Below are 27,785 nucleotides of genomic sequence, written 5' to 3'. Positions count from 1 at the left end.
TTTAGGGGCTACAGACACTGGTAAGAAAAAATGTGAAGGGTCTCAAATAATTTATGCTTTTAGAATATCACGAGAATAGTACATTTCAGATTTTGGTTAAGTTTTTATTTAACGTAAAAAAATAAAAAATCTGACAGCATATTTTGGAAATAAAGAAAAACTTCCCTCTCAATGTTAAGGCCCCGATATTTTTCAAACGAAATCGAAGAACGAACTGATGACGTCATTTTGAACAAAATCAGGCCTAAACTTCGTTTCAGCAGTTCAAAACAGCTGACCAAGGCAAACTTTCTAGGGGAGTTCATTTTGGCTCATAAACACATTTCACAGTTTCGTCCATGGCGGTAACGCAATTGGTGGATGTTTTCTGAAATTCCACCTTCTTAGACGTGCAATTTTATTTGTATTTTTTTGGTTCGTTTCTCATTCAGTGGAGGTCAGGCAAGAGAGAACAATATCTCCGGAATAGTCACTAGCAACATGAACACAGTGTCGAATAGCTGAGCTGCACAGATATATCCGCACCTGTACAATCACTCGCGGAGAATTTAAAGATTCAGAGAAAGCATTAATTCCCAGAAAGAAATAGCAATGAAGCTTGGTGTCGACGACCCAGATTCATGCAAAAAGTGACGTAGAGAAACATCCAAGACAAGTTTTCCAAAGCCATGAAAAGAATGAAAGGAAAGATTAAAGATATAAGGTAGCAAGTACCAAATACATGTTTCAAATAAATGTAAAACCATACTGCTGCTGCTGCTGTTGTTCTTTCAATAAGCAAATTTAAAGGGTATACAATAACAAATGAAATGCCAAACGAACATACAATAATAAACCTTTGTTTTTATAGAAAGTAAATCATTGCACCACATAAAATATAAAAAGGTGTAACAATTTATCCAGTTTAATATAATAGTGTCAGAATGTTCGGAAACAGTATACCGTCGCTCAGCTTTTTCTAACTTCTTTTTGCCCCCAAAGGAAAAATGAAAACGAACTTTGTTTAAAAGTACACCAGGGCCTTTAAATCACCATTTCAACGGCCAGTGCAACTATAGTGTTGAGCAGGCATGCATGCTTTTAAAAAAAAAACTCACAGTCTTCCTGTATTCACATGCATCCGCATACATGCATATGCATGATTTAAAGACACAAGGATGAATTTCATTTAAATCTCAGCACCTCTTGATTTTCACATTCCGTCCATGCAACAGTACAGTGCTCCTGTGCTGACACCTTGATCATACGCCAAAACAAACGGTAAATGATTAATGGCGATGGGTAGCTTTGAGTGACAGGACGGGGATGAGTAATTGCTGGTGGCTGCTCTCGCTTCCTCTGTCCCATCCCCGCTACATGCTGATGACTAATTACATTGCTAGCTCCACAGGCTAAGCGTCTGCAATTACACCTGGCTTCACTCAGGGGGTCTCTTTCACAGTCTGACACAGATAGTGACACCCAGCTTTACTAAATGAACCGCTCGCAGCCCAGCAGCCACATGTATGAGTGTTTTCTGCAGAGACGGAAGGGGTGCGAGGAGAAGAAAGAGAAGAAAATATACAGTATCTCAAAGTGAAGGTGAAAGGGAGCACAATGGAATAAGATGAAAGACTGTAACTCCCTATTATTTCTCTACTCCTGCAGTGAAGGGAGATTCTTAGGATATAAAGGCCACAACTTAGTTAGAAAATTATATTAAAAACAGATTATTATATACCAATGAAAGCATATCTTCAACAACCAGGTCACATATTTTAATTCTGTTTACAAAGAAGAACCATTGAAATTTGTGCACTGATTAATTCAGTGAGTATTTCTCAGACATGGACAAAGTACACAATCAAGTACCGGTACTTGAGTAACAGTACAGATACATATAATAAAATATTACTCCAGTAAAAGTACACATTTTTCATTTTTACAAAAGAATTTACAAAAGTACTTTTTTATGTACTTACGTAAAAAAGTACAGATAGATAGTTTTTTTTTGTTGTTGTTGTTGTTGTTGCAATGTTATATAGATTGCTTAATTTAATTTTATATTAGCACATATTTTTTTATAATTCTACTGCTCAAAATACCCAGGATTTTCCCAAATAACCACCATATAGAGTCAAGATATATTTTTGTTATTGATATGGACTACGCTGACGAGAGTGATGTAGTAATGTTCACTGAGAAGCTTACACTGTGATGTACTGAGAGAAAACAGATATGACCATCTGGTTTTCACCAGTAAGAAAAAAGGGTTTTAAAGTTTGTTGTTTTGCAGAACATCACAGTTATATATGACATGAGAATAAGGCCTGAAGCTGGGAGGAACATTTTAAAGAAAATATATTTATATTTTCATAATGATTCTTTTTTCTCAAACCTTGTCTGTGGTGTAAAATCACCCCTGGCCAGAGGGCATCACTTCCCACTTTGATAATTAGCTAGTAACCAACATCACAACATTTCTTTTCCCCCAGATGTAATCTATATAGATTGTTGAATAAACATATTTGGACTTATTAAATTACTAAATTAAATTATTAAATTAAACATTAAATTACCTCAACTTCAGCACCAGCAAGCTTGTTAGCTAGACAGTTAGCATCAGCTTACAATATTTACTTATTTTCAGTATGGTTATGATTATGAAGAAACATTAATATCTCTCTGCTTGTCTAGTAAATTCAAACAATATGAAAAGCTATACTGTTAATAAACAAAACAGACGTAACATAGGGCTAAATGCGTAGCATTTTAATAAAACTGTTAACGTCATGGAAGCGGGGAATTTGAACGTGCATGAGTTATTTTATTTAATCTGTGTTATTTTAATGTTTCCTTTTTTACCTAAAACACTGATGTTGATGTGTCTACATTCAAGCATTTCTGTGCGCTTAGATCACCCTTTACAGCAGATTTAGTTCACGAACAACTTTTGACCTAAATATGGTTTTCAGTTACAATAATTGATCCTAAAATTCGATAGTAGTAACTTACTTTTAGCAGCATCAGTAGCGCGCGCCCTCAATATCTCCCGGTTCTTACTTGTGAATTCAGTTCACTGGAGACTCGCAATAAACGGTTCATTTGAATCAGTGAGTTGACGACTCTAGAACTGTTGCAATCGGATCATTCTAGTTTGTGAATGAATCGTTTGTTGCGATTTGCGAACCGATTTAAAAGGTTCACTGAAAACAATCAGTTCGTTCTTGAATCGGACACCGCTTCTGCGTGTCGGAGCGCATGACATATTATAAGGAGTAACGATATGTTTTATAAAATGTAGTGAAGTAAAAAGTAGGCTACGATCTTATGTTTTGGATTGTATTGAAGTAAGTAAAAGTTACTCAAAATAAAACTACTCCAGTAAAATACAGATACTTAAAAAATGTAATTAAGTACAGTAACGAAGTAAAGCTACTGCCTTACTGTCCACCACTGCATTTCTGTAGGTTACATAATTACACTGATAGGGGCAGCAAGTAATAATCTGTGTATTATGAGCGAGTCTTTGAATAGTTCACTCAGAAGATTCAAATGAAACAAAATCACAACTGTACCCATTAAAAAAAAAAAAAAAATAAGTAAATATTTTTTTTTTAAATAAACTAAAATAAAATACACTGATGTCAGTCAACTATTAAATATAAGACAGTTATAATTGAATTCCAGATGTCTGTGCAAATACTTAATTGCCTGCTAAACATATGATAATTTAAACCCATTTAGAAATTGTTTTGATATTTCTGAGCAAAGCTGTAAATGATTCAGACAGATCTGTACATATTTGAAGATTAATCACTGATATCTTCAGATGTCAGGTTCAGCATTGTTAGTTTATAATTAATTTAAACAGATCTTTTTTAGATTCCCAGCCAGGTCACATTAATAATCATTACTGATGTAAAATCAGGACGGAAGGCATCTATCACCCATCAAGATCTGAGGCTTGATCGCCCACACACCTTTCACAAGCAAGAAAGAAGGAACAAGAGCACAAACGGCTGAACAGACAAACCTGCAGCGCAAAAGGCACAGACATGAAACTCACAGCATTTTATATAGGTCAGCACACCCTCTGTACGCTCGGACAGAGATGCCTTAGGGGGTCATTAAAGTCTAAATGAATCTAGATTAATCAAAATCATTACATATGGATATATAAGTATACAAGGATATTTAAGTGGTAATTTGCTTTAAGACGCAACAAGGTATTCATGTCAGACATTTAAGGATGTTAGTAGTGGCCATAAAAGGAAGGTATATCTTCTTTTGAATAGACGAAGACAGAAAGAGAGAAACAGAAAGAGAATGAGGGCTCAATCCCTAATTGCAGTGCATAGTTTAAAACGGCTGAATAGCACCATGCAATTTGTCTATGATGCTAACGATCATGGCGATGCAAGACACAAATGTAGTGCCTGCAGAATCCTGCATTATTTACTTCTTGAACTGTTTAATTAAGCTCTGTCATTATTCCTCCTTCCCCTCTGCACACATACCCCCTTCTAATATCTCCTTCATGCAGGAGAGTAAGAGAGAGAAGATGAAGAATGAGAGGAGGAAAATGTGTAAGTAAATGTGAAGCTACAAGAGACTAAAATCTTTCATAAATAAATGTTTACTTATTTAATAGGTACTGACTTAAAGAGCTTTAAGCAAAGTGTTTCTTAAATTTATTTTGGTATTAAAAATAAATTTTTAACATTATGCACAAGATTTAAAGTAAATAATTCAGAAAAATGCTGAAAATAATGCAAATAATAATAATTTATAATATATATATTTTTTTTTTTCAAACAAGAGAACGTCGGTATTTAACATTTTACAGTATATGCACCAATGGAAATGCAGTTCACAAGGAAAAAGGACGGACCGGACTGCACTATGTCAGCTGGTTAACAGCTGAGATCTGTCAGGTATCGATCCTTTCTGCAAATGGGACCACAAATCCCTTGACACCACCTTTACTTCATTGCCTAATGCATAATACACACAGACAAACATGTATGCATCTCTGATGTACAAACACATACGCACATAAATCTGTTACATTGCAGAACCATTTAAAATGAATTAGTAAAAAAGTGTGTGTGGGGGGGTGTATATATTATTAAGCTAAAATCTGTTGAAGAAACATGACAGACATGTAATGTCCCTATACCTTACAAACATATTTACTACATATAATAATACATTTGCATTCCATTTTAACATCCTTGTCGGCTGACACAGTACATGAGTGTGTAAATGTAACTGTACATGACACAGTGAAATATATTCACATGGAAACATTATCCTCTAACATACACGTGCAATATTTTGTGTGGAACTTGTAACAAGCATGTTCACCATCTTGTCAAGCTCTGACCATAATCTTAGATGTGTAAATGAAATGACCACAATTGAAATACCCCCCTTTGTAATATCTGCACATATAGCTGTTATTAAACCTTTATGCACTTAATCACACTGGTGTTGTCATTGTGATCTTACAGAGTTTTTGTAAGTTGTTTAGGTAAAGACATGCTTATTTTCTTCGCAGATAATTTGGTTTTAAATCAATTCAAAGACCTACAAATGTATTTTTTATGTATCTGCAGTAGGGCACGTCCTGATATTGCTGAGTTAGATGTGTTCCTAGGTCAACATATTTTGTTGACCCTGGAACAACATTTTACTAATAATCACAATGTTGTTCCAAGGTCAACAAAGATGTTGTCCCAGGAAAATGTCTCACTTGGTAAAATCAGGTTCTGCCTGCACTAGGTATGTAGTTTTAAATGTCTGAGAGTTGATTGTAAAGGACAAAGAAACGCATCAAACAATGGCCACGTTAGAAAAATAGTGCTTAATATTATTATTTTTTTTTTTGTGCAATTATCCAGGGAGAGTTCTTGGCAGCAATTTCACTTGGCATCAAATACAAGTTGCTTACAGGCACACCGTAAATTAGACTCTGCAAAGTGTTCCTCTATCCTTCCATGATCAGGTACAATATGAACCGTTTTCTGTATTTTAGTCTCACATTAACTTGATATAGTTACAGTGCGGCTGTTTACTTACAGTTTTATGCAAATCAGACATTATAAACAGCACTCACCTCGTCCTGAAGTTAGCTGGGTGCGGGTGTCCATCGTAGAGGGATAAAAAGTCATAGTCCTCCTCCACTGCGAATGACTGAAAGACTATTTGAATTCGGTTGCCCTCCTCTGCTACAATAACCCACGTACAGTTTGCCCCGTTCTGATATCCATATGGAAAACCGGGACTTTCAATGGTCCCATTCCTTCCTTTTAATGTTCCACCACATGTATATATGAAACCTGTAAAGCGAAAAGAGAGGAGAGTGTTCACTAAGGTCAGCATTTTCTGAATTCTGGATAACATTTCGAACCAACTCAAACCACATTTTTGTAACAGAAATAAATTAATTTATTACAAATATGTATTTTTTGTGTTATAGGAGAGAGATGGTTTATGAGCACAGAAATGGTTTATATGTGTATATGCTCATTGTAAAAAGGTAAAAATAAAAAAACTGTAAGTCTGTTCTACAAACATTTTATCTGAGTACCTTTTCTGTGCTCATAAAAATAGTTATATAGAATTGTTAATGAATGTGATCTGATTTCCACAGCAATGCGGTCCTGTTTGTCAAAAATATACATGAAGTATGAATTCCACACTAACGTGATAAATACCGGTTAATGCACACTATAATTTCAAAGGCAACAAAGACATCACATCCGTCACATCTCATATTGAGATTCTACCGACCTATAATCACGCACATAATGTGTCAAAACTGATAGCAAATGTTGAAAGTCTTGTGACCAACCATGAAAAGACCAAGTTTTGAAAGTGATAATGAGTGAACTTGAGTGAACTGGCCCAGTAATTGTACATCAATACAGTTGATTTGAGGGCCCTAGTTAGATTGGTCTGATGTTCAGTACAGTCTGACATACCTTGGACATTCTTGGCAGTTTTATTAGCCATTGTGAAACCGTGACTTATTTCGAAGAGGACCCGTCTCACAAGCTTTCAGTGGAATTCAATAACATATTGAGTGAAGGAAAGCTTGTTTGTATAATTAAAGCAATCTTTAATTAGAAGCTAAAGTCATGAGGCTCTGTTTCTCCATTGACGGCATTCATTTTGGCATAACGTTACACCATACAGTTAAAATACAATAATAATAATAATGAATAATGAAGGGCAGCATTGGTTACAGATCACAGAAAATTGCAACATTTCAGCTTTTATTATGAATAAAATATTTGACTTACAGAAAACAAGTGTACACTTGATGTTGCACATGGTAGCAGCTAGGCAATGAACTGGTATCCCTTTGAGCTTTCTAAGTTGTAATTTATTGCCACATTGTGAGAGGCATTGATCTGAGTACTGTACGTCTCAAATACACCGGCATTTGCCCTATCTCACCCACAAATTCTACACAGTAGTGACTCAAGCAACCCAATTCCCTGAATCCAATCTGATGACTAATGAATCAACTGAGCCAGCTCTATCACGTATTACAATTCAAAACCTGAGCAGATAACATCTGTTTGGAAGGCAAAGACTGTCCAGATCTAATCAACGCTTAGCTGGGACAATCATTTGGAATAGTTGTGGGAATGTGGCCACAATGAACCATTTGAACCCAGCATTCAGCTTGCTCACATCTGTAAGGTATTTTCATCTGTTGGCATCCATTAGTCTCTAAGTTTTAAGGTAGCGTACTCATATGAATATATGTGTGTCTGTACAGAAAGAGGGGGTTTCTCTGGCCCAGGGCTTTACAGTAGACTGCGATAATCATCACACATTTATGATATAGATAATGGTGTGAATAATCCGAGTTTTACAGTAATAGTTCACCCCAAAATGAACCTGATCAAACCTGTATGTCTTCTTTTGATTTCAAAGAAGAATGCTGGTGACCAAACAGTTGCTGGCAGCCACTGACTTACATAGTACTTTTTTCTTTCCCAGTTTTATTATTCATATAAAATAACGTTATTAACCAGTATTCTTCTACTCTAACCAGTTTCAGAACGATAATAATACAGATGAACATGGAGTGAAACAATTGAATTATTACTATTTTACTTTTTTAAGCCTTGGGGTATAGTGTATCGCATGGGACAAACTTTTATCTCTTTTTTATTTTGTCAAGACTATTCATTGGATATTTTCACAACCCTGGGCATGTGTACGATCTGCTTCCTGCCGCCCTTGATTGTTCAGTGGCCTGTCAGTGATTCGGTGTGAAAGGTGGAGGCCCTCCAGGCTCTAATTGCATCATAAGCTGCCATGGGAAATTAGCACCAACGTAGTTGCCAAGGAGTGTGAGGAAGAAGCACTCCATCACGCGCACACACACATGAACAATGATTAGTTTCGGCAACTCCTTAGAGTAGAGCAAGGGGACAGACTGTGTCTGTGAGGATGAAAGCCAGTCATATGGTCACTGATGGTCAATTTTGTGGGTTGTAGATTTGCTGTGACAACTTCCAATGGGTCTCACTCATGAAAATGACAAGACAGAAGGGAGATCTAGCAACCAAAGTTTCTTTACACAGACTGCATAGCCCTGATTTACTAAAAGACAACTTAAATAGGAAACTATTATGCTTGTGCAATCGGAAACTATTATGCTTGTGCAATCGAACAAAATGTGAAAGCTAAATGTATACATTTACATGTGTAGTAAATATATTTATATTAAATATATAATATAGTCTGCCTGTCTATCTATAAAAGCATATTGTCATATTTTAAAACCCTGATATTCAGTGAAAACCCATTACTGTCCATGAGCGCTTGATTGTAATACCTAATCACATTATTACCTGCATATCGGCCGTAAAGAATTTGCACAGGCATTCACTAAATCCGAATGACTTTCAAGGGTTGATAAATCACTTTCAGATGCAATTTAATTTACTTGAATTGACAACATCATGTATGAAAGCACCAAAACGTATTCATTAGGAAAAACAAGATAAACCAAAACAGGCAAGACATTGTTTCGTGAATCAAAAAGAAGTAATAAATAATCAAAGGTAGTTCATCAGCTCGGGTGAGTTTTTTGTACATGCATACTAGAAAACCTTTATTAAATCATGACTTAAGTGAAATAAAAACCATAAAACGCATACAGAGAAATGATTTAAGTGGGGAAGTGGCATTTACCGTTACCTCAATAGTTTGTGTTTATGATGCAATTAGAAATGCCACACTTATTTCACCATCAAATGTAATGAATATTTTATTTTGCATCTTTGCAGTGGGCTAGGTGCTAAGACTTGTGAGAAAATACTGTGAACAGTTGTTATTAGAATATCAGTGAATATTGTAGACAGTCAGGAATTGTGCGGTGCTATAAAAGCACAAGTACATATTGTTTTTCATTGCTGGTTTTAAGAATTGTGGCTCAATAGAAGCTACAAAATAAGGAACAGCTGTTACTGCTACTTTTATTGTGTGCCTGCATGTACACTTTCATCTAATTCTGGTAGTTTTTAGAGGTAGATTAGATTTATATGCACCTCTAAGCCACAATATGTAGGGTAGCAAGAGAAGTGCACTGTTTATCATAAACAAGTAATGAAATTTAGCTATTTACAGGCTAGTGCACTAGCTAAGCAACTTTCAAAGGAAAGCTAAACTTTTTAAAGCTAAACACACTATTTTGACATCGTCATTTGTATAATTGTTTGTACTAAGGCAGTAACAATCTCAGTTTCCAAGGACCCATAATGGTAGGCTGTCTAGCCATGCTAAGATTAGCTTCGAGAGTAATGCAGGTTAAAGAGAAGTAAATGCAACCCACAGAGAGCTAGTTTTCCATTGATGAGGAAATAAATCTTTAACATTGTGAGCGTGTCCCCCTTATGCGAGTCCCCAGAGATAGAAGACAGCTGGAAGATTGTCCAGTTCCCACAGTTACTTAAGAAACAAGATTAATACAGAGATTGTAGCCCACTCCATCTAATACGCAAGCTAAAAGAGCTCAGCATAGCATGTGAGAAGCTGCTGATAAAACAAACTGACATGCCTATAATGAAAAAAATCCCACCTAATTAAGATTTACTATTTATCTCTCTTCTCTCCCTTAAGGGGCTAATTAACATGGGGGATAGAGGAGAAGTGTAGTAGAGCTGGCTATGTGGACTTAAGGCACCTACACATCTCTAGCAGTACAGGAAAACAACCACAAGCCCACCAACATTTTCAAGAGATTTTGTTTTCTTTTGCCATAGTCGAGGTGATCATCGGCTTAGAGAGAAAAACGTTGAATCATCTGACCGCCTCTGCCCATTACGAACATTACAAGATTTTTTAAAAAGTTTAATATTGAGTAAATGTATGGCTTGAGGGAATGATCTTAAAAGTTTTTCGGTGATTCATGTTGTAGGGTAGAAACTTTAAGGAGAGGATGTAAGCTTCTTATAAAGAAGGCGCTAAAATCTTGACTCATCATGCAACTTCACTTGAGCCAGTGATCAAAAGGAGATCACTCACACTAATAAAAAGTTTGGCATGTGGTAGGCTTGAGCAGCCTACACATTGCTGAAATTAAACTAACCACATATTCTTTAATTTCACAAAGATTTAAGAAGCCGTCCACGTAGAAACATTTGTTCAGTATTAATTGCTAATAAGCCAAGATGATCAATTATATAATAAATTATATCAAATTCCGTGCTGGTCAACGATTAATCGCGTGTGTGTATTGTGTATATTTATTATGTATTTATAAAGACATACACAAAGTATATCTACATATATGTATATGCAGGTATATATTTATATCCATATAATTTCTATTATATATAAATATATTTAATATATAAACAGTATTTTTCTTAAATATATGCATGCATGTGTGTGTATTTTGGATGCCATTGATCACAGTGAATAATAATTTTGATAGAAAATACTGTAGTTGATTGAACATTTTTTAATAGGTCTGTTTCCCAAAACGTTATGTGGGCTGCTGGAAAATGAAGCTTAAGAGCTGTGTTTTGAAATGCTTTGGCTGGTTTCTGGATGGTCCAAGGTAGTCATTAACGGTCATCTCAGCTGGAGGACCATTTTGGACCAGCCAGAAACCGGTTAAGATATACCAAAACCACCTGAAAGATGAGTTGTTTACACATTAGTTGGATTCTAGCTGGTCTAAGCTAGTCATTAGCTGGTCATTTTAGCTGGTAGAAAATCTCAGACCAGTCCAACAGCTAATGACCCATCTTCCAGTTGTTTTGGAACATATTAACTGGTCCGAGGTGGCCATTAGTTGGTCAAATAAGCTGGAACACAAACATAGCCAAGCACCAAACCAGCTACCAGCTGAAAACTCTATTTCTGAATGTTAGCCATTTCTACCTTGTCTTAGATGGTCATTAACCTAATCTGGATTGTCCAGAAGTGATGGGACACTGATCTGTACTCTATTTACAGAAATACCAATTAGCTAATAATCTGCTTTTTCAAGTGTTTACCACTTTGTGCTTATTATTATTTCTACCACACTGCTAATTGCTCATTATATTACAGAAATAGAAGCATGTCTTGTTCTTTTCTCAAGCTGTTTGTTGATCCTGACACTATGTAGACGTTCATACTGATTACTGAGGTGTGAGGAAAGGCGGTATGCTCATACTCTCTTCTTGTCCAGGTTCTGTTGGCAAAGGTTTGCGTCTCGTTTTTACCTTGGCAGCTGGCCACTCTTCTCTTTTTCTCTGTATTTCACTTGTGCTTCCTCCTGCCACCCAATATTTACAACAAAGGCTGGCTCCACCTGGGTCAGCATTTCCACACCACATCTTTCTTACCCCTGCCAATGCAGCTGAGTAGTCTGGCAAGACTGTGGCTTTAAAAGAGAAAGGAAAAATAAAGATCAAGCTTATTTTTACCTAAGCTCAAGCCAAGACTCCTCTTAAACAAGACCTATCGGTACCATGTTGTATCGATTTGAATCTGCTTTAATTCCTTTTGAGAGCATTTCGGAGTTTCTGCAGTCAAACAAAATAAGAATAACAAGTGAATGAGTACAAGTACAACAGGGTTGGGATCGATTATGTTTAAATTCAGACAGTCCAGTTGATGCATTTGAAATTATTTAAAATAAAGACTTTCAATGGGGCTGTAAAACGTATCTTGTAGTATATGGAAACAGAGATGCATCCCAGAATTGTATAAACAAGAGCAATAAAGAACATTATCCCCATAAAAAAAATAGAATAAATATATAATTAGGAAATAAAATTGGTTGCGTTTATAGTAAACAAACTAAATTGTACCCTATTATACAAACAAAATTAAAACTATAATTGCAGAGAAAATTTCCTGACTTTTGAACAGAACGCACCAGTCAAGAATGTTTGAACATGAAAAACAGAAATCAACATGTCAGTTTTTTTTATTTTGCACACTGATCATCTATGATGACACCGAAATTATAAACTAGCATGCATGAAATTACACAACAACTCAATCAAATAACAGCAGAAGATGCACGTTGTAAAAACAACATCAAATTTAATTTAGGTCATACATTTTTGATTAATCATTACCCTTTATTCTCTGATGCAGCTGAAACTGACACCAAACCTGAACACACCTGGTATTACATTATAAGTTATATTATAACTAAAATACAAAACAGAAAAAAAAACAAAAACACTTTAAAATTCATATTATTTACTAATTTAATTAATCACATATGTAATAACTTTTTTATTATTATTACTATTTTAAAACAACATAACACAGACCTTAATCCACAATTAAGTCTAAATTTGCTAACCTGCCACAGGTCTTTGGATGCCGGATTATTATTAAACCTTGAAGAAAGCTTTTCAACAGATAAATGAGATTTCAAAAGGAAGTGAGGCTTTCCCTGTAATGAATTATTAAACTGCATTCCCCGATGACAAAGTCTTCTTAAAAGCAAAGGTCAGATGAAAGGAATATTTTATTCCCATTCCTTGCTTCTAATTCTCAACAGACCTAAAACAATTGCCCCTATCAGAATGAGTGAGAATAGGCCTACTCCCAATTCAAAAATACTTGGAAATAAAAATATGAATCAGAGATATTGTGGCCACATCTAAAAACCTAATCACCAAGAAAGCATTTTAGGGAATTAAACACACATACAAAGTCTGTCGCCGATATTACTCGTTTTTTGTTGCATGTTGAATGCCATTTGCACTATTGCTAATGATTTGTGCTGCACATACTGTAGTATCGACTGCATTCAAATTCAAGCAGCAGATTATGTTGTGTACTCGATGTACTTGCTCTACTCAGTATTCATATATGCCACATATTTTCGTGCTCAAAATATTGACCTAGCTTAACTGGCTATGCGATTCATGTAAGGGGTATTATTGTATCTAAGCACAGCCCAGAAAGTGGTAGACAGCAAGCACACTAGATTCTGAGACATTTCTATAACCCTGTATAAAAAGTACCCAGTGGCAGGTTTAAATGCCTATAAAGGCCTATAAAACAAACTAGATCATTCAGCACCATTTGTGGTTCCAATTAAATGTGGTTTAAGGTATATGTGGACTGAATCCACCAGACAAATCAAAGATGTCCCTTCTAGCAACCAAAACAACAACAATGAGGTATTCTCTCCTAATCTGAAGGTGTTGCTTTTTCCATATCCCTTTTTTATATGTTACATAGGGCTACCAGAATATGTCTGTTATGAAGGTGTTTGTTAGACTTCAGTGTTAGGTACATCTGCCGCTTATGGTTTGTACCTAGCTGACCTTCAGATTTCATGGGAACAGTGTCTTCAGTGGATGGGGGCATGCTGTCTTCTCAAAGCGCTAATATGAAATCATATCCTAAAGGTAGGACCTATGATTCAGAGGATAGATGGAGAAATGTTCACAGAATGAAATGTTCAAAGCTGTTTTTATACCAGCTTGTATTCCTAACTCCTAGTGTTCACAAATAATACATTGGAATTTGAATTTAACTGTCCAGACCCCACAAGTAGTTTAACCGGAATTACATGTCGGAATTAGAATTTACTGCATTACAATAAGTGAGACATTCAGCACATGTAACAAATTTTTGGGAAATGAAGTGTGCTTCCTCCCTAATCCACAAAATTTGAAGTTATAGTCACAGTTAATATTGTTTGGCAGAATTTCCCAGCCAAAATCTAGTGATTTTAATAGGTGCAGTCAAGAGTTTGATCACGTTCAAGCTGATCAACAGAATGCTGCTTGGTTTGAAAGTGTCATCGGTATTTAACATTTTTTGCCTGCAAAATTTTGCCTAAATTTCCTTAATGTGATCATATCTGGAGACCAATAAACCTTCAAACTTTGATAAAAGTATTAGTTAACTTATAATAATTAATATTATACAGACCCCCCCCCCCCCGCGCTTTAATTCTACTTCCTTAAATGTAAATACAAATTGCAAATTTGCTTCCTGTTTGCTACCTCAATCGACCCTTTACAAGGAGTTTGATTGAAAGGCAATCTGACAAATCATAACGTAGAATCTTCCATTTTTGTCCGACAAACAAATCAGACATTAATGTCTGTGAACTTGAAAATGGTGTGTATTGACATCTTTCCGTGGTTAAAACAAGATATATTCTAATGTTCATTCATGTTTATTTCATGCTATAACTAGTAAAGAGGAAGATATGAACATTTCACATGCTACTTTAACTGAGGCGCTGCAGCGATCTGTCACGACACATTAAAGAGCCACAAAATTCTATTTATTGTTTGAATTCATTTAAAATAAATGGCTAGATTTAAAGCTGAGACCTTGTTTCATACCTAAAGTAATCAGCTCTGTCTTGTCTGTCGGCACATTGTGTGAGAGCACCATGCCCTGTCAGACATAGCAACAGTAACAAAGTGGGAAGGGTCTTTTCAAAGAGGGCAATTCAAATTCAGTTAAATTACAGATTTTGATTGGAATTTACAAGGCATCTTCAATTCTGAATATTGGACAATGTAAATCATAGTGACATTCATTTTTGGTTCCTGTAGCTTCGTGTAATTTCTGGCCTATGGCTGTATTGCTCACTGCTGCTCACCCCACTCTTGCACAGCACACAATCTATATGGACACATGTCACTGACAGGCAACATTAGCCCTTTTACCAATGTATAGATTGCGTTTAACCCCTGCTGCCATGAAAAAAAAGACAATTTCTTTAGGCGGTATGAGTGAGCCAGAGAGCGAGAAGCTGGGAATGATTACAGAAGAGTTCCCTCAGAGAGCGTGTCGTTAGCATGAGTGGAAAATGGAGGGGAGGATGAGATGGAGGAGAACTGATCAAACTGTCAATCACAGGCCAGATAACGCAATTGGAAGGCGGTAGCAAGGTGGCGTGAAAAATTACAAAATCGTCACCATGAGAGGTCGTACATCATGTCTGTCTGGTAGACCAAGCTTTGTTTGTTGAGTGATAATTGTTAGGATTAAGCGTCTCCTGTCACATGAATTAAGAGTGAAGACACACAGTGGGTCACACATTTGCCACATGACATCATTCACAATGATGGTCTACATCGTGCACGTAATATGGATTTTGATTGGATCCATAATCAAATCACCATACAAAACAAAAGCTTTAAGATTTTTTGTTGTTGTTGTTGTTGTTGTTGTAGATTTCAGTAATTTCATCATTTACCAAAATTATGTTCTCAATCTGTTGTTTTTTTCCCCCTCATAATCTGTGATTGTCTTGAATTGAGATTTATTTAATCATAAAATGGTCAATCAAATGAAGTTGCACACATTCTAATTATATCTTTATTCGAAATGAGATAAACCATTTATGCTAACACTTTAGAATAGGGAACACATCTTCACTGTTGTTAACTATGAGCTTTCCCTGAACAAACTCCAAATTTTTTGCTTATTGATAGTTAGAAAGGTAGTTAAGTTTAGGTATGGGGTAGGATTAAATTATTTAAGGGATTTGAAATATGGTCATGCAATATAAGGCATAAATATGTAGTTTATAAGTACCAATAAACAGGCAATATGCTAGTATTATGCAGGCTAACAAGCAACTAGTTAATACTGAGTCTTTTACATAAAGTGTTACCCAATTTATAATGAAATGCATAAATGATGAAGAAAACGTTGTATTAATAAATAAATTGAGTTTCACAGCATGCTCGAAAGCAGGTTTATTCTAACCTTGCCCTGGAGGGCCAATGCAGTGCAGAGTTTAGCTCTAACCCTAGTCAAACACACCTGAGCTCATTAGAAAATCACAGGCAGGTGACTTTGATCAGGGTTGGAGCCAAACTCTGCACCCCATTGGCCCTCCAGGGCAAGATTTGAATAGCCCTGCTCTAAAGCTATATTACTATAGAATATTGTGTTTTATTATACATTTCTGCAAATACTGAAAGTACAGTATGGATTTATACAGTATGGACAATACATTCAAACCAAGCTTTTATTTTGGTTGTGAATACTTCAGTTTGCGTGCTTTATAGAAATTAATTTCTCATGACATGAACTCTAACAGCTCATCCAGACAAAAAGTTTGCGCTTTAATAATCATGGAAATCACATGGCCCAACACAATTATCTGCCTATTAAAAACATTTAATCACTGATAGCACACTATTCTCCAGGATAGGTCTGATGTTCCAGTCAGACAGGATGCATCGATACAAAGGAGCCTAGTGACTTTCCAATTCACTGCATATCTGTGTGTGTGTTGTGCTGGATGATGAGGATTAATTAAAGGGGCATCGGATACATGTCCGGTCGTCTTGGCAGAACTGATCGATCCTGATGGCTCCTCAGTCCTCTAATAACCCAGGCAAAGCCCTCCAGCTGTCTCCCATGCACACACACAAATCCACACCAAACACCCTCTGCACCTGCCTTGATCAGCCTGTTCGCAGTCACACTCTCATCACGCTGTCTGACTGTCTCTCTCTCTCTCTCTCTCTCTCACACACACACACACACACACACATACAAACAAATACGCACACTCTCTGTCACAGTGTAGTGGCTGACACTAGCTCATTAGGAAAGGTAGGCTTTGTAATGATCACTAACCTAATCCTACACAACTTGTCTTCTGTGATAGAGAAAACAGTTCTGTCTGGGGGTATATAGAATAAGAGTATTTACTGTTACATACCTTTTATATAATTAATACAAATATTAACAGTACATTTGTGTCGGCTGTGATAGAGAAAACATTTCTGTCTAGGATGTGGATGATTACCAAAAATTAAGAGAATAAGCAGGGCTACTCATTTTTGGAAAATTAAAAAAAGGCCACAAACCAGGATTTCTTTAGATCCTATCGGTTATATAATATATTAATGAGGACAGAGGGTATTTTATATTTATATTATGCTATAGACTGTTACATATCCATTATTTAAGTAATACAAATATTTACTGTAAATTCTAAATAATATAATATAATACAATATAATATAATACATAATACAATATAATATAATACAAAAAGCATACAATATTACGGAAGTATTGGGAAGTTCAGACTTCATCTCTTTGGTTTCTGCTTTTTCAGTAAACCTCCTACTTTATTTGGTCTTTCATTGAAGCCGACAGATTGCTGTGCTCCAGACATTTCAGACATCCTCTTACCCTCTTTCACCTCTGCTGTTATCATTTCCCTCGCCTCTCTTCTGTACAGTTACATCTCCAATAGTATCTTTCACACTCCCAGTCATTAGTCTGTACTCCCACTGATAGTTCTGTCTCACTTTTTCTGGATTGTTAAAATTGCTGCAATAATGTCAGCTCAAAAGCACTTACAATGAGATATCTGAAAAAAAATAAAGGGAAAGATAAACGTGGAAAATAGGGATGCACGATATTATCGGATCAATATCGGAATTGGCCGATAATGGCTTTAAATGTAAATATCGGCACTGACCTGATATGAAAAATTATGCCGATATGTTTTGCCGATAACATGAATACATTACACATGTGCTCAGGGTAGGGGTGTGATGAAACACTTATCCCACAAGATGAGATGAGACACGAGATTGGATTCACAAGAACGAGACGAGATTTTTAGACTTTTTAAAAGAAATCCTCATTGATGAAATATATACGGGAAAATAGTATTTTATTCAACTGAAAAAGTGCCTTTTGAAATCAAATTGTACTATATGACACTAAACTTCTATTTTAATGAATTCCATGCAGCAATAAACAACATGTACTAGAGCTGCACGATTCCAGATAAACTGAGAATCATGTTTTTATATAGAAATTGGAGATTAGGATTCTCTCAAATTCTGAAGAAATTATTTTTAGAAAACTAAACAAAATAACATAATTCACTGGTGGTTCTGACAAAATGTTCATTGCTTAAGGCTTTTTAAAAAATAGATGGATTTGAGCAAAATTTAAATAAATAAATAAAAATATTCAGTGAAGGAGTCAATGTCTCAATTCATAAAGACATGTTTCACAGTTGGAATCTCCTGAATGAATGATTCAATGACAAATACTTTTTTAAAAGGAAAGTTGTTGCCATCTGCTGCAGAATAGGATAAGTGATAGTAGAAATAGACATTACTGAATCGTTGCCATTTAAGGAATAAGATTATCCTGTTTCAAAGTTTTGGCTGAATGATGATTACGGATTTACTGTTTTGGATCTCTGTATTTAAACTGAGAATGCTCATACAGTGTGACGCATTCTGTGTGCGATAGAGGCATTGTCCCAAATGGCATACTTCATGTGCACTTTCGGCTGCTGTGTGCGCGTGTCCGTTAAGTCCACGAGACCGTAAGGTGTAACGTTACCCATTAGTCATTAAAGCATTCAGAAGGGTGTTCACAAAAGCCCCCTTTGCAGCCGACTTCTACCCATCAGTCAAAGCGGCATTATGTCACAAAACTGCTGACTCTGAGGAAACCATGAAGTTTCAGGGTGCTATTTGGGACAGGACCAGTGTCAACAGTAATAGCATGCTGTTGGACTACTTCTAATAAAATGAAAGCAAAATACAAAAATAATATTTAGACTGTGTTTCTGATTAAATAAAGCAGTATTTGATGCCATAAAATCATGAGTATGTTTTGATTTAAAGTTCGTAAGCTATATCTTACATGAACAACAACAAAAAACACAAACATGTCACTTAAATTAAATCATTTTATATATACTGATACGGTTATATTTTTTAACAAATTACGAGATTTTCTGAATTTTTACAACTCTTGCTTTAGACCATTTACAAATGTTAAATCTTAAAATTAAATATTAAGGTTACCACTATCTTCATTAGAAAAAAAAAATAAATTTGCCATTGAATATAGTTTATTTACAGTTATTTTCAAATCTTCAATGTACTGTCATTATAAAAGAACTTCAGTGTTGTTTCTTTAATTCTAAGTTATTGTTAAAAACAAAAATGTGAAAAAATTTTCTAATAATTTTCTGCACAGGAGAGACTTGGTGTTGTTTCCAAACAAAAGGAAATATATCAGCATTGGCTTTCGGCCAAAATGAGCTGAAAAATATCGGCATATCGGATATCCGCAAAAATCCAATATCGTTCATCTCTAGTGGAAAAGGTGCTGAAGAATGGAATCTTTATTTATTACCACATGAACGAAGCCTGTGAAATGTTGTTTTTATGACTGTCACATGAATCTTGAATCTTTACTTGTCGTGACCATGAACATCACATAAGATTGTCATAGAATGGTGGCTCTCATAATGCCTGTGCTTCTTGCAGGTATCAAATTTGGTTATTAGCCCTAAATCTTAATCACTACACAGAACCACTACCCCCTGACAGATTTCTGCTTAAACTCATGAATAAACCAGTGACCTTTACATCCTACACTCTACAAACTAAGCTATTTCTAACTCCTTGGATAGCATCATTATCTCTCTCTCTCTCTCTCTCTCACACACACACACACATACAAAAGTTCTGCCATTTATTCATTTATTTTTACACACGTCATTTCAAACTTGAATGTTGTGCACCAAAGCTTGATCTGAAGCTAAAAAAATAAATAAAAAAAATAAAACTATTTTGTGTTCCTGGAGGGACCATTTGGTGAAACATTTCTTAGTATTAATGGCATTTTTTTTTCCCACTGTTAATATACTTTTGTGTAGTGGAAATGTGTAATGGATGTTAAATGTTCTTCATGGAACCTTAGATGCCAACAAAAAACATCATATTTTAAAGAGCTTAAATACAGTACAAGTAAACTTAGTGAAACTCACCTAAAAATGATACAGCATACAAATGACAAGGTGCGGGAAAATAATGAATGTTTAGCTTTTTTTGTTGAACTGTGAAAGTATGAAACTATGAGCAATGTTTTGAACTGATTTAATTTTGAATCTTAGAAAAAGCCTCTTTAGAAGGCTAATTGTCTGTCCTGTGTTCCGTGCCTTGTGTTTTCCTCCCCCATGTGCCTTCCATTACCCAGTTTCTCCCATGGTAATTAAGTTAATGGATTCCAGGTGTCCCACATTAGTTATATATTAGTATATTAGCTCTGTGTTTTACTATGTCCTGAGTCTGGTATTATATGCATTATATTATACATTATATGGATTTAATAAAGACTGTGATTTATTCTGGCTCTCCTTTGTCTCCTCCACAGTAGCAGTATCGTGACACTTATGAGAATATACCAGTTATATTCACTGCCAAAAATTAAGTTGTATGGATTATTACAGTAAATAATTACTCAATTTGAATTTTTGCTTAAAAAACCTTTTAAAAATAATGACAAACTCAATGGCACAATGATTAAGGTTCAAAGACAAATTAAGATTTGCAACCTTTTGGTTACCAGCCTAGAGAACTTAAACCACTTGGCTCCATCGCCCATTTCCCTTCAACTGGGAAAAAAAGAATACATTTATTCAGATTCCCCCCTTTAGATTTACAAATGCATACAAATGCAAAATACTACAACACAAACAATTAATCTTCTAAGACATAAAGTGCTGCAATACAAATTCCTAAAGTCGGCCAGAAAGGTACAAGCTTGTACACAGATGCAAGTATAAGAAATCCAATATACAGAAAGCCATATATTTTTTCTCTCAGGCAAGGGTTTTAGTACAGAGTACAGAAAGCCTCTGGATATAAACATGCTCATGGAGGAGCTGTGAATGTGAAGGACACAGCTGGTCTCCTACTTTAATAAACTAGTGTCCTGAAGTAAGGTGGAACACAGCACCTGTATAACTTCACATTACTGCCGTCACCTCTGGCCTACTGTGCATCTTGACCAATTGAATTTTACTACATTGAATTGTCTCTCCCTCTTGAATAACCCTCCCTGACCTCAGATCTGATGAAGGAAAAGCCCAAGTGTGAAATGTGGTCTATATCTGGCAGTCTTTCACAACAAACGACATCCCTAGTTCATATCCTCCAAGGGTTCATGCTAGCCCTTGAAAAAATGATATACCTTAAATTCAGTATTTTAGGACAAGAACCCTCCACATATGCTTGCGGCAACCAGAGCACATGGAGCAATCTGGACTGTGGAGATTACATAATTAAAACTATTTAAGGGAGCGGAAGGTCCCACACACAGAAAAGCGGACGAGCGGAACTGCTTAGCTGCTACAAAAGGTTGACTGCAGTAACATGAGGTTGGCTAGCAATGACAGCACACTCAAAGAGAGACATTTAAGGTGTCAAGTGCGTCAGAGCAGCTGTGTTGACTCAAGGACTAAAATTCTTATTGTGTATCTGTAAAAGAGTCATGGAAATAATAGAAGACAAATCAGGGGAAGTAATTGTGAGTACATGAGTGACTCATTCCTTCAAAACCTCCATGCTGAAAACTCACATTCACACTTGTGAAGACAAAAGCATCAAAATTTAGTCATATGAAAGCCTGAGATGCTGAATGAAATTAAATAATTTATTAATAATAAAACACAAAAAAATAGTGTTGCTACTGTTAACTAAAAATAATTGTAGTAACTAAAATAGATTTTAAACATTATATGAAAAACATTGAGGTTCCTTGGCAACTAAATGAATTACATAGGTTAAAGTTGAAGTACTAAAATTACTTAACATAAAAAATAAAAATAATAATAATAAATGACAAAAAAAAACTGTAGATGTAGAAATGTAAAACTATTCAAATGACTTAAAACTAATAAAAATGACAAATACACCTAACCATAACTGCAAATATATACAAACTAATTTAAATGACTAATAAATACTATAATAGTATATAAATAGCCTAATATTAAAATAACATCAAAGCGTTTACAGGCATCACAACATTATCTACTGTATAATGTATACAACATGTACTGTATAAAATATGAACATTCATTTTAAGGTTTGCTAAAGAATACATTTAACAGTGTTATTAAATTATTAGTATTTTCAAGATTATTTTTCAGAGTTTTAGATAATGGGAAGGGTAATTTGAATGTAAAAATGGGGAAAATGGGCAGTCCCAATAGACCGATACAATAAATCCAACAAAAACAAAACAAAGTTGGCAAAGCGAACACATGCCTTGCAATTTTCACACTTCAGATACAAGACAAAGTCTTTACATTTACTGTAGTCACTTAGCTGTCACTATGGTTACAGGCATCATACAGATACTAAATCAAGTTGCATTTGCATAAGAATGTAATTAGTGTGAAATAGAAGCCAACTATCCTCTTGAAATTAATCTAATATTATCACATTTATGTAAATCAATGGCTAATTATGACCTACGCAATATGTAATGTATCCTAGAGTCCATAATCAGAGCAGGAAGAGGGCGTAATTAGGGGGGCACATTTCTGCCTCCACCCCAATTCACTGCTAAAACCCCAGTTGATCTTTAGCACAACATCTTCACACAACTTCCCATGCAGAAGGGCCGGCAGTTTCTGAAGATGAGAAAATTACAGTCATTGTTAGAAATAAAAAATACAGCGAATGTATTGGATGTTTCTCTAGCTGTTCAAAGGTACCATTTAGAAAGTGTTTCAGTGAATGCAGCTGAATTTAGTCTTTTGATCCTGCTCAATTACTGGTTCATCAGGGGAAGTCGGGCAAATGGTGGAACCCTGCTGAGAAAAAGACCACGAGCATCATAATAGTAGACCTGAGGGTTGGATAAACTAATAGGTTGCAGAGTCACTATACGAGGTTATGGGTGCCCTGCAATAAAATTGCGCCCAGGTTATGCTGCGACCTCCCAGAGAGTGTGAGAGCTAACAGACATTTTTAAAATCCTGTTTTTTTATTTACAGTGTACATCATGGCACATTCATCAACACTTGATCTACTGATGCCTACGCAACTATAGAAGCAAACACTACACCAGTGGCTATCTGTAGCAGACTTATCACAAATTCAGCGCATGAAGTCTTCCTGACATGTCAGCATGTCATGAGGCTATTGTTGCCGCTACATTACAGTGACTAACCTATGGTAGATCATTCTTACTGTAGGCACAGTCTGTCACCATAGGTCTATCACAGCAGGGCACTGCTGATATGGGTGATTTTAGGGACTGAGCTCGTCTTTGAATGAGAAGGATTTGACACAATGAGATGGTGCAACACAAAGAACTTAATTTCCATAGAGCTTTTCTTCATGACAGTAGAAATGCCTGCTTTTCAGCACATACCTTTTGAGCTTTGAATCTCCATTCTTTAGCTAACCTAAAAATAGTTTCTGAGCTCACCTAATACCACCCACACAACTCTGACCTTGGTTTCTTGCTTTCATATGCTTTCAGTACATTTTGAATGCACCAATATAAAAACGAATTTCTGTAAAAAGTTAATGATTTTTAATTAGACTATGGTATAAATGTATATTATTTTTAAGTAAAAAAAATAAAAGTAAATATGAACAATATTTATAATATTTCTAAATTAAAAATACAACATTAAAACCTAAAATCTGTCATTTAAATTTATTGTAAAAAGCACATTTATGAATCACAACATTATAAATGTACAGTATGACAAATTAATATTTATATTGGGATTTGATACATTTTACCTATAACAGTTGTGAATGTTTTAAATCCAACAATTACGTTAAATTAGTAAAAAAAAAAAAAAAAAAAAAAAAAAAAATAATAATAATAATAATAATAATAATAATAATAATAATAATGATAATAATAATAATATATATATATATATATATATATATATATATATATATATATATATATATATATAAATAAATAAATGGCACCATTAGCCTTTTGAGCAGAGCATCAACATATTGCACCTTTGCGCTATGGGTGTCCCAAGTTCGAATCCCGGCTCCCAACCCCACTCTCTCTATTCCACCTCAATTCCTGTCATCTCTACACTGGCCTATCATAATAAAGTCAAAAACGCCACCCAAAACAGTACTGATAGAACAGATAACGGCCCTATTCCACTACAAATGTTATGAGATGCTTTATATATTTAATTTTAAACAGTCCAGCTTAAAGAGCCAAACTTGCTAATTCGAAGTGGGTGTCCACCTACTTTATCCCAAATAGACATTTTTTTTTTCTTCATGATGCTGTTACTCAGCCCACTTTGCATTAGCATATTTTTAACATAAGCGGAGTGGGTGTGCACACAGGCCAAAGGGTCTCAATCTCGGCTCATGTCTTTGTGTGTGAGTGCATTTGACTGAACTAGGCTTGGAGAGGCTCTTAAAATCCAGAGCATCTCTTCCATCTGTGCCTTTTCTCAGAACCTCCAGCCATGACACAGAACAGTCCATTTCCCCTTGTGCCTTGATTCTACACTTGAGACTTGAGGAAGAACCTGCTCAAAGCTCCAAACATTGATTCTTTGGCAGGTTGAAATGTACCATTTCATACTAGGCAAATAGAAGTACATTCAATCCATTAAAGAAAAGGAAAAAATCAATATATCATCATAAACTCATTCATATACTCATTATTAACAAGAACAAAACATATACAAAAGAATCTTAACTCAATAACTGATGTGAAGAAGGACCCAAATAAAGATAATTCAAATGCATCACCTAGCAAATGAATATAGCATACAATACACACACAAACACACAATTTATCATTATCACACTCAGATTTAAAAAATAAGCAAAAAAAAAAAAAAATATCTCAATTCCTACAAAAAGCACCAAACATTTAACAACCATTCGGTTCCTGCATAGAGAACAAAATGAATGCATTCTTCACTGCTGTGACTATATCCAATCTTAACTCTTAACATCATAAACACATCGCACCATATCACTTTAATGAATGTGGACTAATTGAAGGATTTGACTGCAGATTTGCAAGGGCTCATCATGCATGTCAAACTCTCCAAAAATACAGATTTGAAGCCCGGATAAAATGGACGTGCAAAAACACTTCAAAGCAGCTGCTTTAGCTACCTTTATCGCTTGTTCTTATCTTTTACTATCCAATCCCACATCAGATGCAAATGAGTGTGTGACAGAGCATTTGTGTCATAAGGAGAATCCTTGATACACTCACATGCTCATATCTGCTGGTTACTATGGTAACCGGGGCTGTGCCCGTTAGTCTCGTGCACTGAAGGAAGAAAAGAGAGCAAGGCGGAAAGTAAGAAAAAACGAGAGAAAGAAATGAGGAAAGTATATAGAGTGAGAGAAAGAGAAGATGATGTAAACACTTCTAGGAATAAAGGACGGTGGGAGAGATGAGGTGGAAGTGAACCTCATCTGCCTCATGATAAATATGAACCCAATTTCCTGCCATCTCAGGCAATTTGCCATGGAAAGCGAGGACACTTTTCATTGGCTTTTGTTTATAGGTGTACAACAGGTTCCTCGCCCCCTTTATTTCTCTTATATCGTGTGCAGCAGTGTGCTTCAAAATGTGTTGCTGCCAAATCAAATATTAAAACAAAATTATTGTATGCAACAATTGACCATCATTATAAAATATGATTTTGAAGACCAATGTATTGTGTAAGCCGACATCTCTACCACAAATTCTAGGTTCAGCTGAACCAAAAGAGGATATAAATGCCATTTTCTTTAAACAACCGCAAGATCAACTACAACAGACCATGAAACTGAAGACTAAAAACTACCCATATTACAACTACATATAGCATATAGACATAAGCAGTTTTCCAAAATGTAAACCACAGCAGATTTCTAACAAATACGAATCCCCATCATTCAGAATGTTTTGCATATCCACCCCAACCCTTCTCCATTGAAGAAAACATTCAGTTAAAGTACTGTAGTACTCAGCTTAGTTGAACACATATTACCATATCTGAATCCATTCTGGAGAATTCCACACATTTTAAAAATGTGAAAATAGTAGCTAAATCCATTTGCGCCTACTAACTGGAAAGAAAACAATACGGGGTAAAAACAGGAAAAAACTGACAATAAAACAATTTCAGCCTTTTAAAAGTCATTAACCAAAAACTGACAGAAAATAAGTTAAACTGGGAGACATTTCTGTTGATACCCAAATTCCTATCAAAGTAATGAGTACATATATTTTCTCCTACTGTGAAGATATATCCCCCCCAAAAGCTGAAAATCTTGAGACGAGCTATTTTGGAACAGAACAACATCATTTGTTTTCTGCAATCAATATAAATGATAAGTCAAGCGCTAGCGTACCTCAATTCAAAAGCAGTCAAACCTTTTGATTCTTCAGTTCCCCATGAATGCTCCTCATGACAGACTGGATTTAGAAGCAGTCTTTTTTGTTTGGTTATTAAGCCTTTGCTAAGCTAATTCCATGCATATATTAGCGCAAAGAAAAGAACCTCTGCCTCATTATCAGACCATCATCTCACAAAAAAAAAACAGGATTGCTGTTTTATTCTGGGTCTGTTTCTTTGTTGCTACATTTCTCTTTAATCAGAAGATTACAGAAAGGGCACACATCAATGATGAATGTCTCTCATGTAATTATTATAACAGCCAGCAGTTGTATTAATGGTGTTTGCATGCCATCTTAAAAGAGCATGTTTATTGTGCTCTCCTGCAATTTGCCTATTGTGTGAGGGCATACTTATGATAATGTAATGAATACTGTTATAAACACTTAAATGATTCTAGCAGGCAGGGTCATTGGTTGATGAAAAGGAAATGAGGTAAGGAACAATGGTTGCTTAGATGTTATATTTGTATTTAGCAGTGCATTCTGATTTAAGAAAAAGCATGAAATGAAAAATATTATTATATAATATACATATCCAAACATGTGACATCCAGTGTTGCAATTATCAAATACAGAAGCTAATTTCCATTCCACTCCTTTTTGAGTTTGAGACTGCTTTCTCATTTTAGACCAAACAGGGTTTTTTTCAGCTGTCAGCATTTTCTATGAGCGATTGCTGGTTGGTGTCACAGTTTTCGCAGGATTCTTTGCACAGTTCAGTTTCTTTAAAGCTCTTGATCTTGTCAGTGTAACCTATATACTGCAAACTCATCGCAGGAAGGTTCTGCTGAAGACACCTAATGAGTAGTGCATATGAGCAGTCATTATTAATCATTGAAATTAAGCCTTAACGGCTTTCATTACATAGGAATGTCTTCTAAGCAAGTGGCATCAAAGTCAACAGTCATGTCTCGCAAAGGGAAAAGCCTTTGTTACATTGAGTGGAAGTAAGGCATTGTATGTGAAAGGCATCTGTTTGTTTAGTGCACTTCCCATTAAAAGCAGCTAGAAATGACAAGACATATACTGTATTCTGCGTTTCATTCATGTTAAATTTAATTGATAATGGCATAATGTTGATT

General features: G+C 35.4%; 1 protein-coding gene across 6 annotated transcripts in view; it reads right to left on the bottom strand.

Annotated features, from left to right (window-relative positions):
- csmd3b (CUB and Sushi multiple domains 3b) overlaps positions 1–27,785 on the bottom strand; it is a 373,951-nt gene that overhangs the window by 311,458 nt on the left and 34,708 nt on the right. For all 6 annotated transcript variants that reach the window (XM_026288598.1, XM_026288599.1, XM_026288600.1 and 3 more), the window contains exon 2: positions 6,101–6,323. In XM_026288598.1, coding sequence (XP_026144383.1) covers positions 6,101–6,323 — 223 coding nt within the window. The remainder of the gene's footprint in view (positions 1–6,100; positions 6,324–27,785) is intronic.

Source organism: Carassius auratus, chromosome 19 (genome assembly GCF_003368295.1).
Source record: "Carassius auratus strain Wakin chromosome 19, ASM336829v1, whole genome shotgun sequence".
In the NCBI taxonomy this organism is placed as follows: Eukaryota; Metazoa; Chordata; class Actinopteri; order Cypriniformes; family Cyprinidae; genus Carassius; species Carassius auratus.
The sequence above is the reverse complement of the archived record's forward strand: the minus strand, read 5'-3'. Positions and strand labels throughout refer to the sequence as shown.